Source organism: Barbus barbus, assembly GCF_936440315.1.
Source record: "Barbus barbus genome assembly, chromosome: 45".
Taxonomy (NCBI): domain Eukaryota; kingdom Metazoa; phylum Chordata; class Actinopteri; order Cypriniformes; family Cyprinidae; genus Barbus; species Barbus barbus.
This window is the reverse complement of record NC_136723.1, coordinates 13,632,268-13,649,481: the sequence shown is the minus strand read 5'-3', so window position 1 is coordinate 13,649,481 and position 17,214 is coordinate 13,632,268. Positions and strand designations below refer to the sequence as shown.

The 17,214-nt window shown below is 41.8% G+C and overlaps 1 protein-coding gene across 1 annotated transcript; it reads left to right on the top strand.

Annotated features, from left to right (window-relative positions):
* Positions 1-617: 617 nt before the first annotated feature.
* On the top strand, positions 618-16,449 carry LOC306864431 (uncharacterized protein; the record flags this gene model as incomplete). The annotated part of the gene is made up of 5 exons (XM_079408440.1): positions 618-2,373; positions 4,933-5,009; positions 13,364-13,534; positions 14,170-14,418; positions 16,432-16,449. 5 exons carry the CDS (start codon positions 618-620, stop codon positions 16,447-16,449), a joined length of 2,271 nt encoding a protein of 756 aa, XP_079264566.1.
* Between the last annotated feature and the right edge of the window lie 765 nt (positions 16,450-17,214).

Below are 17,214 nucleotides of genomic sequence, written 5' to 3'. Positions count from 1 at the left end.
AAATGAACGATCAAATCGCTTTGATATAAATTAATAAAAAGAAAAATAAGTAGACTGTCATAGTAGGGGTTTTCTCGCAGTTTTCATTTTAGGAGACAGTGAGAGAAAGCACATGCGAATTTATAAGGTTTTATTCAGGCATGCTTTCGATTCCCTTGCGAGTCCAGAAATACAATTTACACTGAGTGTAGTTTTAATACAGTCATTAACCATATGTTGCCTTGCTGTGGCGTTTCTCTCATCCGACTCGAGAAATGATAGGTGAAGAGGCAACCAGGGAATTCGCTCGATATTCCCTTTATACGTAGTCTCCGTGTGGACTCGTTTTAATTAAAGCAGCACAATTAATTGGATTTAAAAAGTGATAATGTAGGCTATTGTGTTGACGACCTACTGCTGTAAAACAAGCGCATGTAATATTCTATCATACTTATTTGGTTAAACAGATTTCAGCTCATGTGCGTTATAATGCTATAGAGACAAAATGTTAAAATATTAGTGTCAATAAAATGTATACTCTTGTTAATGCTCAGAAAAAAACACACACAAATGAATCACCATTTTTTTTCTTTTGTCTTTGTCAGGTGCTCCCCTCTCCCCCATCCTGTCCTCTCTGCATGGTCATGTTCTGCTGTTGCTACCCCTCCAGCACCTCAGCTCTCCTGTTAGTCCTCCTCAGCCTCACCCCCCTGCTGGCCTTCCCTGCCCCTGCACTTCAGCAGAGATTTTCAGTCAGCAGCAGCAGCAGCATCAATGAGGCTCTCAACTTGGCAAAAGAGGACCCGGGGGCAGCAGAAGGAGCTGCTTGGACACATAGGAAAGTGGACAGCCTACTCCAGAAACCCTTGGGACAGGAACATGTCTCAGATATGGACTCTGCCAGTTCTCTAGCCTCGGTTCTGCTTGAGGCTCTTGACCACCCAGTTAGAGAGAAGATGACCCAGGAGGATTCTGAAGAAGGACTCGCCATAGAGGCAATGAGGTATCAGGGAGACCTTGAGCAGGGCACAGAGAAATTGTCAGAGGTAGTACAGCAAGGGGAGGAAAATTGGGGACAAGAAAAGCCAAAGGATGAAAGTGAGAGTGTGAAGGAGGACAAAGTGAATGCGGCTGAAGGAATGGGCAGGCAGAGTCAGTCTAACGTGGCCAACCCCCTCCAGCGTAAAACTAGGGGCTATTTCCAAAACATTGACCTCGGGCTGCAAGACAATGAGATCCTCCCGCCTCTAAAAGGCTATAAAGCCTATAACCAGCAACTGGCCCAGGCGACCAAGAAGCTTAAGTGGCAGGAGGAGCAAACGAGAAACCCATCCCAGCTTGACAGAAACTTCATGGATGATTTCGATTTTGTGGAAGAAGAGGAGGAGATTCTGACCCGCAAGGAGGAGGAGGCACAGGCACGGGCAGAGCAGGAGGAGGTGAGGAGGCAGGAGGCCGAGGCACAGGAGGCGCGTGAGGAGGAACAGAGATTGGCAGACATCGCCTCTGACATGCTTCTGGAGTACATGGGCAGGAAGCAGAAAGCATCGTCCTACATGAGAGACATGAAGGCGGCAGCTCTTCTAAACAATGTGGCCGAGGACAAACGCTCAAACGAGGTGGAGGATAACGATGACGATGATGAGATGGATCCCCAGACCATCGACAAGTTGATAGAGATTTCCAGCAAGCTGCATTTGCCTGCTGACGATGTAGTCGAAATAATCAGCGACGTTCAGGAGAAGAAGAAAAAGAGGAAGGATTTACCCCCGAGCAACACCCCTCGTTTCCGCCCTCTAGTTCCTCTCAAAGCCAAGCCGAGGCCTCAGGCATATCAATATCCTAAGTCACCTAAGAAATCCTCTTATACAGTCGATCCATATAAGAAATGGTACAAGGAGAAAAACAAAGGCAAGCTCAGCAAGCAGGACTACTGGTTTAAGCCGCAGAAGCAGTTTCTGGCCTATCCCTCGTTCCCCTATTATCAGAAGCCATATCGAGCCTATTACCCGGTCTTCTTTCCGCCCCCCAAGCCGCGGTTCTACACAAATCCCGCTCTGTCGTTTGACTATAACTTTGGGGGCTCCATGGGGTACGGTCTGAAGCCTCCAAGCCGTAGGTACAAAGACAGGCCTAAGGCCAGGGACTGGAAATGGGCACAAGCCCCGCAACGCCCCCAGAGCCCCTACCCACAACCGGACACTGTCATATCTAATTACATTCTCCCCCATCCCCGAACTTACCAGGCTCTCCCTATGCCCAAACCACGTTCTCCTCAGAGCGGGAGAGCACCTTCTTACATCTACCAACCAGACTATGTGTACGATGAGCCGGAGTCTCCACAGGAGAGCGATGAAGAACTGGAGAACTTCATTGAGAAGATTTATTACAACCGTAGGTTATTTTAGTCAGCTGGGAGTTCAGGATATTCTAAAGCGATGAAACAAGCGATGAAAGAGTGAGGAGAAAAAGCTGACAGGGAGTTTGAACGACAGGGCTGTGAAAAGACAGTTAGGTGTTTCTTCTCCACTCTTGTGTTTTGATACATTCCAAATCAGGAACGGAAGAGATGGTGCTGCTTTATCAGAACCTCTCTGCGTGCACTCATTTGGTTTCTCTCGCAGTTTACATTTTAATTTGGTGAGAGAATACACAGGTGAATTTGTAAGGTTTCATTCAGGTATGTTTTTGATTCTCTTGCACGTGGAAAAAAAGGGAAAAAATATACAAAAGATAAAACAAAAAGAAACCAAAAACAAGCAGACAAAATGGTCAAAGAAAACATTTAGGTGCCAATTGCAAGAGACCCATGTTTATACAAAGATTTATTTTCTTTAGGAAACACTTGATTAATTGAAAAGCAAAGGTTGGGGTTGAATTCTTGATACTGCAGGGCACAGTAATAATTGCTATGGCATTAGTTACATAAACAAGTAACTGTCAAATTATTACAGGCTTTTCCTGAGGGTCTGTTTGATTGTTTTGATCAATGTTCCTTTTGCCTTAATACTGATCACTGTTTTAGCTCATCCATGTGCATGCAGGTCTTGCACCACTAAAAAAAAAAAGAATTCTGTCACGCACGCTGTAAACAATGCTTGAAACAAAATCTTCCATTTTATTCACAGAAATGCAAAATGATGAATATCTTTGCTAGGTCGGTGCCCTGTCAATCTGCTTGGTGGAATACCTGTACACATGTGATTTACTGTAAACTTAACATCTTGCCAAAATTTCGAACAAATTTGAAAAATGCCACTGTTGCTATGGGTTACCTCCAATGTTCAACCACTGAGTACAGGATCTTTATCTTGAGAGCCAACAGAACGCTGTATAGTAATGTTTGTTCCTAAAAAGTTTTAAAATGTCTGAAGTTTGTGAGGAATACTCTAAGGGTGAACAGTTTGCACGTCTATCTGTATTTGCATCTTTAAAAAACAAAAAAAACAAAACAAACAAAAACAAAACACAAATTTGGGGAAAATTTCCTTGATCAAACTGTGATTATTTTAAAAATTAATAAAAAAAACAAAAAAAACAAAGACAACTCTAATTACTATAGCAAGTGTTTTCATCAGTGAACTGTCTTGTGAAAGGAATTTGTTGTTATCAACTTCCCGATTGTAAGTTGTACAGTGTCAAATAAACAAGTGTGTGCAATGTGTAAATAACAGCATGTTGATTACTAGTTTTGCTATATGACGAAAATAAAGGCAATTATTTTATTAAAGTCAGTTTTTTTTAACAAATGTCTTATTGGAACGTCTTTGATCAGATCCTGAGCAGAAATTAATTAATTTCTGTACCACAGAGGGTTCTTGCCAGGACGATATATGCCTTTCTTATCTCACCTGTAGCAGAAATTACATTTGACGTCACAGAGAGTTTCAACCAGCATGCCCTGTACATCTTTGAATTTTATCTCTATTTTCCACAAGCTTTTCTCATGCTGTATTACAGCAAAACACTGAAAACACAAACTGACTGACTACAGAGACAATTTATTCTCCAGCTACTCCCATACCTACAACGATCTCTAATGAAACTTATAGATATGCAGCTCTATGATTCTTAAAAAACATTTACGAGTCACAACCACATTACTCATGGCATCCTGTTCTGCAACAAACATTCATCGGAACATGTTGTGATTATGAAGATTGAACATGTTTACCAAACATCAGAGCAAAACACGTAGAGAATTACGTGAAAGAAGATGTAAGTGCATCTGAATGCAAGCATCTTTAACTAGCAAAAAGCCCAATCCATGTTTTCAACCTCCTGAGAAGGATTCTGTTCAATAAGAAGCCACTAGATGAAAGTCATTCGCTAATAAAAAGAACTTGGAATAATAAAAGGCGAGTAATGTGAAGGGAATAGACATGGAGACACACAGACCAAATGAAAGAGAGGGGTGGGGAGAGAGAAAGCTGCAGTGATTAATGAGTCACATGATTGACGGGTGAGTCATCTACTGCCATGCACCACTGCAGAACCTCAAGCACTTATACCCTCTCCCTCTCTCTCCCTCTTTCTCACACACACAGACACAAACACCAGCCCACTCCCCCACACCCTGACTTTGGACATGATGCAGAACTCAATTATGCTCAAAAACACCTGCATTAGACAAGATGCAATCACATCTATTGACAGAAGGCCTTGCCGTCTAATTCAGGCTACAGAGCGTTTGGTTAAAACACCACCAAGACCTCACGGCGACCGATAATAGTGGGGTTTAACCCCAAACAGACATTCATTATCGTGCTGAAGCACTCTAAACGTTCACTGCTTCCCATCCAACAGCCCTTAGTGGTGGATCCCGTTGCAAATTAACCATTGCGGCGACAGACGACCGCTTGAAAATGTTCCATTAGTGACCAGAGTGCAGCGGCTACGGAGGACAGTTGTTTATGAGCCTCTGATGTGTTTCTCTCATTCCTTTTCTTTTAGCTTTTGTGTCGAAAACTCAGAGGGCCGTGGATGAGCATAAGTGCGGCGAAGTCTCACAGCGCTGCTGTCGGAGGCTGGTGAGTCATGGCCACTTACATTCTGCCTCAACCTCCATTCTCAAACAGTTTCATTGAAATATGCAAAGAATCTGTTAAGTTACAGCAGTAATTACTGTAAATGGATGCCTGACTCTTCAAAACCTTCACACACAAAATGTTCTGAGTCATTAATGTACGCTGCGGCTCCATCTGTTGCTCGGGCACGTGATCGTACGTACGCTTGCGTGCACATGCAAAAATCAGGCATAAACACAGCCTGATGACAGTGGCGCCAGTACTTCAGAGGTAAAAAGTGGCTGATAATGACTGTGACTCAGACAGCAGCTCTAATGATGCATTCTGCCGAGCCGAGCCGACCGACCAACACAGCACGGGAAAAAACACTCTTGAATGAAACTTTCTCTAAGGTGCTTCAAAGTGCCTTGAAGCTCTCTGCTGCCTTTGTAGATAGACAGCCCCCATTTATGCCCTTCCTGGATTTCAGTGATTTGCCATAATTGAACAGAATAATTTAAATCTCAGAGAGGTTGTTAAAAAAAATGATAAAATGAAAAATTCCTCTTCCCCCTGATCCTTTTCTGTATGCCAAACCTTTATGCATGATGATAATTACCATGTAATTACTATTCAATTATACCCTCTGCTCTCACAGTAAGAGCTGTCAGTGTGTCCGTTAAGAGCTGATTGCCAGAGTCCGCCGTTGTGACTCACAGGATGTGCATTTACACCAGATTTTGGTGTCCGTCGATTTCGAATTTACCTGTGCTGTCTTGTTGTCTTGTATGGCGGTGGATACGGCTTTAATATGTCACGTTCTAGAGGTTTCATTTTAAAGACTGTGTAAAATGATTTTCTTTCGGAATCAATTAAAAATGTTCCATTTCACCCGCCGGGGGGAGAATGATATTTGACAGTACTGGCAGGGGAGGCAGGCATCAGGCTCTCGGCTCCCAGCATGCACCAGCAGTCATGTTTCCATAAAAGAGCTTTGTGTGCTCTGACAGTAAAACAAAGAGGAACGCCATCTATCCCATTATAACGTCTGATTAGTGTGGCTTGCTATCTTTATTGAAGTGTATTGATGTAAATGGAAGTATGGAAACGGCGTGTTATGACACGCAAGCTAAAAAGTGTTGATCACGATCGGCACTGCAGAAACACCTGCAGAAGGTTAACAGCGAGTGGAAAAACAACATCAACATTTCATTCATCTGCCAGTTGGGTCGGTGCCGCATTTAAAAAAGAAACGGAGGAGGTGAAGAGGGTTGAGGAGCTGATAGAGTCAGAGAGAATGGAGGGAGCGAGTGAAACCGAGAGAATAAAGGTGAAGGTCTGAGTGACTCACTCTCTACAAGTACTTATCCAGCAGCTCTGTAAAGTGGCTGACCACCTTCAGAGTAACAAGCTCATTGCCTGGCTTCTATAGCACTGAACACTCTCATATATATATACAGTATATATATATATATATATATATATATATATATATATATATATATATATGACTGTTTCTGCAGCTGTGGGCACTTTTTTTGTTCTAGGGGTTGATGTTTTATTAAAGGTTATAGATTTTATATAGATTTCAATGCTTTTTGTTGTTTGTTTTTTTGCCATGCTTTCAGCATATATTTGGTCCGTTTATATATATAAATCTTAATTGACCCAGACTTTCAATATTAAAACAGCTACAAAACTCAGTCAGAAAATTATGTGTATATAATTGTGTATTTAATTATCATTATTGTTCATTAATGTCATTAGTCATTGTTTATTATTTTCCTATTGTTACATTTTTATTTATATTTACAATTTATGCATATATAGTTTAAAAAAAATATATATATAGTGCTGTGAAAAGGTTTTTGCCCCCTCCTGTTTTTTTTTCACACTTAAAGATTGATGATCCAACAAATTTTAATATTACACAAAGATAACCAGAGTAAATACAAAATGTAGTTTTTAAATAATTATTTAATTTATTAAGGAAAAAAAAACTGTCCAAACCTGCTTGGCCCTACGTGAAAAGTAATTGCCCCTAAATCTAAAAACTGGTTGTGCCACCCTTTGCAGCAACAATACCGTACAATCAAGCATTTGTGATTTGTTTTAATTCAGCCACACTGGAGGGTTTTAGAGCATGAATGGACTGTTTAAGATAATGCCACAGCATCTCAATCAGATTTAAGTCTGGACTTTGATTTGGCCACTCCAAAACCTTAATTTTGTTTTTCTAGAGCCATTCAGAGTTGGACTTGCTGGTGTGTTTGAGATAATTGTCCTGCTGCATAACCCAAGTGCACTTGAGCTTGAGGTCACAAACTGATGGCTGGACATTCTCCTTCAGGATTTTCTGATAGAGTGCAGAATTCATGGTTCCATCAATTATGGCAAGTTGTCCAGGTCCTGAAGCTGCAAAGCAGCCCCAGACCATCACACTACCACAACCATGTTTGACTTTTGATGTGATGTTCTTTTTATGAAATGCTGTTTTGTTTTTACGCCAGATGTAACGGGACACACACCTTCCAAAAAGTTCAACTTTTGTCTCATCAGTCCTCAGAATATTTGCCCAAAAGTCTTGGGAATAATCAAGATATTTTTTGGCAAATGTGAGACGAGCCTTTGTGTCCTTTTTGGTCAGCAATGGCTTTTGTCTTGGAACTCTCCCATGGATGCCGTTTTTGCCCAGTCTCTTTCTTAATGTTGAATCATGAACACTGACCTTAATTGAGGCAAGTGAGGCCTGCAGTTCTTTAGATGTTGTTCTGGGTTCTTTTATGACCTCATAGATGAGTTGTTGTTGCGCTCTTGGAGTAATTTTGGCAAGCCAGCCACTCCTGGGAAGGTTCACCACTGTTCCAAGTTTTCTCCATTTGTGGATAATGGCTCTGACCGTGGTTCGCTGGAGTCCCAAAACCTTGGAAATGGCTTTATAACCCTTTCCAGACTGATACATGTCAATGGTTTTGTTTCTCATCTGTTCTTGAATTTCTTTAGATCGCGGCATGATGTGTTGCTCTTTAAGCATGTTTCACTTTGTCAGACAGGTTCTATTTAAGTGATTTCTTGATTCAACAGGTCTGGCAGTAATCAGGCTTGGGTTTGGCTAGTGAAATTTAACTCCGCTTTCTAAAATAATGTGGTTAATCAGTTCTTTCATGATTTAACAGGAGGGGGCAATTCATTTTTCACGTAGGGCCAGGTAGGTTTGGATAACTTTTTTCCCTTAATAAATGAAATCACTTAAAAACTGTATTTTGTTTTTACTTGCATTATCTTTGTGTAATATTAAAACTTGTTTCATGATCTGAATCTTTTAAGTTAGACAAATATGCAAAAAATTGAAAAAAAACAGGAAGGGGGCAAAAACCTTTTCACGGCACTGTATATATGTGACCCTGGACAACAAAACCAGTCAGAAGTTGCTGGGTATATTTGTAGCAATAGCCAAAAATACTGTCACGGTTGGTGGTTGTAGTAATCGGCGCCCACACAAAAGGATAACAAAAAGGTATATTTAATAGCATCAACTCACTTCAAACCATTTACAACTTAATATCTGACAAACATAAAGGCAGAACTGAGGACTTATAAAGAAACAGGAAACAAAGGAGCAAACTAGATAATTAAACACAGGTGATGCATATAACTAATTAACAGAACTGGGTCATGAACTAAAACAGGAAGAACCAAATAAGGTCAAAACAGAACTGAAAGGAAACTAAACCGAAACTGACATGTTACATATCGCCCCCCTCCCGGAAGGTGCGTCCCGCACCGTAATATACACATCACGGGCGGGGGGGGCGGGCGCTCTGGAGGCTGGAGCAGGGCCCGGACAGGGAGGAGACCAGGGAAGCCTCCAGGGCGGATCAGGGGCCTTGGGAGGCCATGGCAGGATAGGAGACTCGGGAGGCCATGGCGGATCTGGAGCCTTGGGAGGCCATGGCAGGACTGGAGATTCGGGAGGCCATGGCGGATCTGGAGCCTTGGGAGGCCATGGCAGGACTGGAGATTCGGGAGGCCATGGCGGATCTGGAGCCTTGGGAGGCCATGGCAGGACTGGAGATTCGGGAGGCCATGGCGGATTTGGAGCCTTGGGAGGCCATGGCGGATTTGGAGCCTTGGGAGGCCATGGCAGGACTGGAGATTCGGGAGGCCATGGCGGATCTGGAGACTCAGGAGTCCATGGTGGATCAGAGTCCTTGGGCGGCCTTGGCGGATCGGGGTCCTTTGTGGCCTTGGCCTTTGGCCTGGCCACACAGACTGGGACTATATGGCCCCCCCCCCCCAAAATTTTTTGGGAAAGTTCCCCTCTGGGGGCCACATTGGAGGAGAGGGCTCTTGGGGGCGCTCGGGAGGAGCGGGCACTTGGGGGCGCTCTGGAGGAGCGGGCACTTGGGGGCGCTCTGGAGGAGCGGGCACTTGGGGGCGCTCTGGAGGAGCGGGCACTTGGGGGCGCTCTGGAGGAGCGGGCACTTGGGGGCGCTCTGGAGGAGCGGGCACTTGGGGGGCGCTCTGGAGGAGCGGGCACTTGGGGGGCGCTCTGGAGGAGCGGGCACTGGGGGGCGCTCTGGAGGAGCGGGCACTGGGGGGCGCTCTGGAGGAGCGGGCACTGGGGGGCGCTCTGGAGGAGCGGCACTGGGGGGCGCGGAGCTGGACGGAACCAGCGTAGATGCAGGAGGGCGCTCTTGCAGCGCGGACTCCTGAGGGCGCTCTTGCAGCGCAGACACTTGAGGGCGCTCTTGCAGCGCAGACACTTGAGGGCGCACGGGAGGCGCGGGGCTGGACGGGACCAGCGGGAACTCAGGTGGGCTGGACGGGACCAGCGGGAACTCAGGTGGGCTGGACGGGACCAGCGGGAACTCAGGTGGGCTGGACGGGACCAGCGGGAACTCAGGTGGGCTGGACGGGACCAGCGGGAACTCAGGACGGCTGGACGGGACCAGCGGGAACTCAGGACGGCTGGACGGGACCAGCGGGAACTCAGGACGGCTGGACGGGACCAGCGGGAACTCAGGACGGCTGGACGGGACCAGCGGGAACTCAGGACGGCTGGACGGGACCCTCTTGCGAGGTGCGGGGATAGGCGGACACAAACGAGGAGCAGGCACAGGATGGCACTGGCGAGGAGCAGGCACTGGATGGTACTGGTGAGGAGTAGTTTCTGGCGTGAGCATGGGAGCCGAGAATTCCGGGGGAAGAGCCTCATCCAATAGCCCCCTGTCCTTTACCTGAGGCGTAGGCGGCGGAACCCTCTTCACCGCAGCTGGCGCAACGTTCATCGCCCTTTTCGGCGGCTTCCTCCTCGCCGCGGGCGGAACATTCATCGCCGTGTACGGCGGGATCCTCTTCGCCGCGGACGGCGCAACGTTCATCGCCCCTTGCGGCGGAATCCTCCTCGCCGCGGGCGGAACATTCATCGCCGTCTCAGGCGGAGTGAATTTCTCTCGGGCGGTGGGTAGGGGCGAGCGGCGAATGGCAACCCGTTCTCCCCAAAACGGATGGCCTCGGTAAGCCGCGATAGGCAGCCCGACATCCCACGCAGCACGAGCAGGGGCGAGCCGCGAACGGCGGCGTGAACCCCCGCAAACTACGGGAACCAGCTCCAACATTCCGAGCGTTAATCTCGTCTTCGTTTGTGGTCGGATATTCTGTCACGGTTGGTGGTTGTAGTAATCGGCGCCCACACAAAAGGATAACAAAAAGGTATATTTAATAGCATCAACTCACTTCAAACCATTTACAACTTAATATCCGACAAACATAAAGGCAGAACTGAGGACTTATAAAGAAACAGGAAACAAAGGAGCAAACTAGATAATTAATCAAACACAGGTGATGCATATAACTAATTAACAGAACTGGGTCATGAACTAAAACAGGAAGAACCAAATAAGGTCAAAACAGAACTGAAAGGAAACTAAACCGAAACTGACATGTTACAAATACATTGTATGCGTCAACATAATGACTGGTTTTGTGGTCCAGGGTCACATATATATACACACACATACATAATTTATCATACATTTTACAGTTTTACATTGCCTTTTACATACTTTTTTACATTTTCAAAGAGTAACAGATATAACCTTTTAGTATACATTTTTTTTATGATAATTTTTTTTAAATGTATTTTTTAGTCAACAGTGTCAATGAAGAGCGAGAGATGAAATATGAGACATGATGCGTGAAGAAAAATCGAGATAATTAAGTCTGAGCTCAATGTTTTTGGTTAAGCTGTTTTGTTTAAGCAATTTTAATAAATCAAGAGAGGATATATTACATTTTAGTTATTAATTAAACATTTAAAATGTAATTTCCATCACACAATGTTATTAAACACAAATGATTCGTGTTTAAACAAATTCTGTGGTGGAAACAAGATTTTAAATACGTTTTAAATGTGTTTAGAGGCTACACTTTATTTTAATTATATATTTAATAACTTTATTTTGTACATTGTAATTATATATTTAAGTTCTGAATATTAATTAACAATGTGTATAGGGTTAGGATTAGGGTTTGGTTTAGGGTTAGTTGCATATGATGTAGTTTTGCAAAATATACTGTTATTAGTAAGTGCATGTACAAAGACACTGTTTATTAAATATTTGTATTAAAAATGTTTAAACGTAAGATGAGATGAAAATGTCATTGAAGACAAAAAAGACCTTTGATTAAGTGAGTATACTGTTGGAAATTGTCAAAAGACAAATTACATGAGAGTGTTAGAAGTGTGTTTTAAGATAGTCTATTTTCTAAAAGCCCACAGGGACAACACTTGAACACACACTCATAGATATTGCTCTGCATGCACTTACACTCAGTCTTTGGTACTATATTAGGTCCACAGTGTGTGTGCAAACAGCCTTCTTGTCTCGAGGGCATAATCCATTTGATGTTTACATCAAGTGCTATTGTGGCAGATGGGGTAAAATGTCCCTCAGGGGTGTTTATCCTCAGCTGGGAGTCCAGACTGCTGACTGACTGAGGCAGACGAGGCCTGACACCTGAGCTCCACTGCTGTCACTCTTTACAGCAAATCTGCTTGTGAGCCATTGAGATTCATCAAATATTGAATGGCCACAGTTTCCGTGCCGTGAGAAGAAGAGGTTAGGGAGAAAGAGAACGAGAGAGCAGATAAACAAAAGAGGTTGCTCCCACGGAAACTGGAGGTCAGTGAGATGGCGGGGACGGTTAACGATGGCCAAGAGGTCCAAGTGGGGTAAGTGAGCTCTCCACGAGTACATCACTTAACTGCTGATGTTTTGCTAGCGTTAGGGTTAAAGAGTTAAAAGGTCTCGGCTGGGGAAACTCAAGCCTCCGAGTGTAACTCGTAGGCGGATGGATTAATTGATAACCTCCCGTTGAGGGGTAAACATCAGTAATTGAGACTGACTGTCAAGGCACTGTCTAAGGAAAAGCCCAGCCATGTGTTATGGATTTTTATTAAAATGTAAAAACAAATAAACAAAAACAATATAAACATGTATTTTTACTCGTCACTCACTATTTCTTTTAAAAATACAGAATGAGTTCGACTGACCAAAGCGAAAAAGAAGACAACTCTCCACTGGACCAACAGGAACAGGTCAGAGGTGTTCTTTATTTTCAATGGACCAATCAGTACATAAATTAATAATTATGTCACTAAGCGGCTTTTATTTTTTTTTTGTAGCACAGTTCTCTATATTATATTACTGCTGTCATCCAGTGTTGATGTTTGGCGTGTTTCAATGATTGTTATTCGACGGTTTGAGTTAAGAGTAAAACCGTGCCTATATAGAGATTTGACATTGTTGTGCCTATATAGAAATTTGACATTAGATGGTGCTCTAAAATACTTGATTCTTATTGGTTAGAGGGAACAGATCACACAGAACAGCATTAAAATTCCATAAAATCAAATTAAATTACATGGAATAGAAAGCAATGTCTCCAGACTCACTTTAAAAGTTGTACTTTTATTTATTAATTCTTCCCACCGTACATTGAAACACAAAACGTGATAAAAAGTAGTGCAAACAAGAGATGAAATGAAAGCAACGCATTGTTTCTGCATTTTAAAAGATGAGCTTCTTTTATGTAGGTATTTGTTTATTTTAATTTAAACTTTGCTTATTGAATGTCTGAAATAGAAGCAAGACACAGCGTGCATGTTTGCATTAAAAATAGAGCAAAACACGAAACATCGCAGGGTCTTAAGGCATGTTTTAAAAGTTTGTTTATTTATTTAAACTTTCTGTGATTTAAAAACGTCTGAAAAAGAAACGAGACGCAAAAGTGAGCGCAAAAATGTGCTCTGTGTGAACTGTACCCAAACCCTATACTCACTCTCTTCTGTTTCATTATGGGCTGCTTAACAGGCCGTTTCATGCGAGGAAGGGAGCTGTTGTGTTACACAGGAGAAATCTGAATCCGACCAGACCCCAAACATTGCTCAGGCCTTGGCAGCGACTCCAGTACACACAGAGAGTACGTCTAAACCTGTCACTGTTAGCCAGCTGATAAATGCTTACACTGATAATATGGATAAGGTACATTGAAAATGCTGAACAGTTTGTCCTTGTGCAAATGTTCAGCACTGAAATGCTAATGCTGTTTACTCAGGTGGATGATGGGAAACAATGGCCAGCACACAGGCCTAAATTTACTCTTGGCTATTCTGAGCTGTTTGTTCTGTGGTAAAAAAAAAATAAAACATTGTAGAAATAAAATGTATGTAGGCTATAGAGTAAAATACATCTGATAGTGATTACAGATCTTGTTGGCATAGGTGGAGTACTAGGCTATGTGAAGTAATTAATTTATAATGAGTGTGTGCTTCAATAGCTATAGGAGTCGCCCTTGAACTCTGTTGGTACTGCTTGAAATCTCTCCCGATCGAAGACCAACACATACCTCAGGTACAGTGAGAAACTCATGCTTGTCTTAAAGTTACTACTATATCAAATATAGGGCATGCTGTAATAGATTAATCTGGGTTGTCTGCCTTTTTAGCACTAGATAGACTCTGGGGTTGGATTTCATTGATCTGGCATGCATTCAGTATCTTGTTGCAGCCATTTCAGCTGGTTGTAAATTATGTAGCTGAGTTAGCTTAGCAAAATATAACGTGTCATTGCCGTATGTGTGCACTAGATGGAGGAGTTCAGTAAATGTTTTGTTTCAGTTGCAGGCGGACAGTGAGGATCTAACACCGCCCCCTAGTGGTGAGCGTTTGCACTACCAGCGAGACCCCAGGCCTCATTTTGGAGTAGCCCACTCCTCTCGTTCTGTGTCTTTCCCCCTGTGGGACAGTGATAGGCCGAGGGAGATGAAGAGGGGAGAGCAAGAGGAGGATGAGGAGACCATGGAATCTGTCAGCTGTTGTCCTCACTGCCACCTTGGGCTGCCACGTGATACATTACGCTGGCATGAGGTAAGTAGACACGTTACTTTCAGAATGCAATGGTAGAATATTTTAATAATAATTAAAATTAATTTAATTCTATGAATCAACTTAAATGCAATTTCTCTCATTTTGTTAGTAATTAAATATTTGTGAGGTAATGACCAAACTTTCTTCCAGGGAATATCACTTACTAAACCATTCCAATAAGAGATTATCCTTAAGGCACAGAAATAAACTCCATCTGAAACAAAACTCTAATTTTCTTATTGTTTTTTTGACTTGGATGACGAAAGGCACTGTTTTCCAACAAATGTTTTACAAAGATCCACTGAGTGACATGAGATTGGAAAAGAAAGAGCTCTAGAAGGCATGAGAACTCATGTGGCACTGCATCAGCAACAATTACAAACTCTTTCGGACTAACAGGAACTCCATGCTTAGCTAAAAACTCAGAGTAATGACAGATTGAACCATTTTGATTGAAAAGTTGAGACACAAAAATAATACCATTTTTAAACCAATTTTCAAAAAAAAGATTTGTGTTTATACAGTAGATTCTTGTTATTCCAGATTAGATAGAGAGTGAGGTATAAAATTGCGTTTAAAAATGAGGGACCAAGCTAATAACATTTGCCTATGAAAAAGAGATCATTTAACAGGGATTTTCATGATGTTATAGTTACAGATTAATAAGAAACTTAAACCACCTAGTTTGGAAAAAACAACATTAGGGATCAGATTCCATATAGATAAGCATTGATACAGTTTTTTATCCAATTTATTTTAAAGGTGTTGTTTAAAGTGGTGAAATCAAGAAAGTTTAACCCCCCTCTCTCAATGGTGTTCATAAATACAGATACAAACAAAGTTAAGAAGCATTGTATAATTTTTTTTAAGAATGGCAGTAAGAATGGCAATAAACTTTGTAATATTTAGGTCTTAAGAGAAAGAAAACACACGTGTAACAGTATATCCGGCAGGCTCTTAAAGTGAAAGCAGTCTAATATTCCTGTTGTCTGTCATTCATGTTAATCAAACAACAAAAGAAAGAAACTCTATCACTGCTGTTAACTAAATCACTTTTGTAACTTTAATAAGAAGAAATATATATTTATTTTACAGTGAAAAATATGCAGTATTTTTATACGTTTGATTACTTGGTACAATGTAGCATTTCTAATTTATGATATATATCGTTAATGTGAAATACAATTACTCATATTGTGATATAAGATTTTAGTCATATTGCAGACAGTTGGTTATCAACATAAAACTAGTATGACATGCAAAAAAAATTAATTTACTTAAGAATGGTACATTTTTCAGAATTTTATTTCACTGTTGTTTGATTTCTGTCTTTTTTTTGTGCAGGCAAAGTGTCTGTTGTTTGATGGACAGAGAAACAGTTCGTCTTAATAAAACTGAGCAACCGTCTGTTGATGGCTACCTAAAATAAGCTATGAAAATGTTGATATTTTTGTGCAATCTTATTTTACCTTTTTAAGTTTTAATATATTTGTTCAGTAATATATTGTAAACAATTTAAGGACTGGACTGTGTGAAATAATAGAATTGCCTTTCAATACTACAGTATTACTGTTCTTTGAGGTCAAGAACAGCATTCAGCTGCTTCACTGTTTCCAAGCGAAATCCAATTATTTATTCCAGCATTACATTATATGCTTTTTCATTTGTCAGCAGTGAGGAAATTGAACCCTTCAAGAGTCATGGATTTCTTGTCTTTACTATTCACTGCGGTGCTTATTTCATTCATACTATTATATGCTTGAAATGATGCTAATTCATTATGTGCAATGTTGTCAAATAGCATTTACTAAGGATGAATCAGGAATGTCAAAAATGTATTGAATTGCCCAAAATTTGCTAGCAATATGACAAACATCATTGTTAAAACTGTGTACACGTGTACATTAAAATGTTTAAAAAAACGTGTTTTTCAAATAAAAATGTATACCACCTGGTGTTTAGCTATATTGATGTGCTATAGACACATTTTTAAACCTTTGTGTTTGATTACAGGCAAGCATGGAGCAATGAGCAGAGGCTGAGAGGTTAATTTCTCCAGCACAAACTTCACGTTTCAGGTGTTATCTGAGGCAGCCAAAACCTGGGTGATTCAAAGTTGCCTCAAGCTGAGAGTTCACACATGGAGTGAATTGTCAACAAGGTTGAGTCTAGCAACATCCTTAAGCCAGAAGTGTCCATGCAACATTGGCTTATGAAGCAAGACAGGATGCCAAAATTATTTTCACTGGTTTTCTAATTCAGAACAGGACACAGCTCCATTTACCATAAAAACAGACCTGCAGTGTATTGTTATTAATATGCGCATTTTGATTGGCCATATGTACATTTCTGTATATATACACACTACTGTGCAAAAGTCCTTAGTATTAAGTCTTTAGCCATTAGTATTTTCACCAAAAAAACGGTATCAATCTCTTGCTGCAGTGTGTCAGTAGGAAATATCAGTTCAATTTTTCAAACCATTTTGCCATTAATTGTAATAATCCAGTGAGATTTTTGTTTGCACAAGGAGTCTGACAACAGCCAATGCTCTACACAGAGATCTGATCTCATCATCATCCAGTCTCTCTGGAAAGACATGAAGAAACAGAACAAACTGAGACAGTGTCTGTGTCGAAGAACACTCACACACACGAAGAAGAAGGCTGACAGTCTTTAATAAATCCACACAGGTAAATCCAGAAAGGGAAGGCAGGTGACACATACACAAAGTTAACTCAAGACCCGACAAACTCAAACTGCACAGACACCAATTTAAATAGACTGACCAAACAA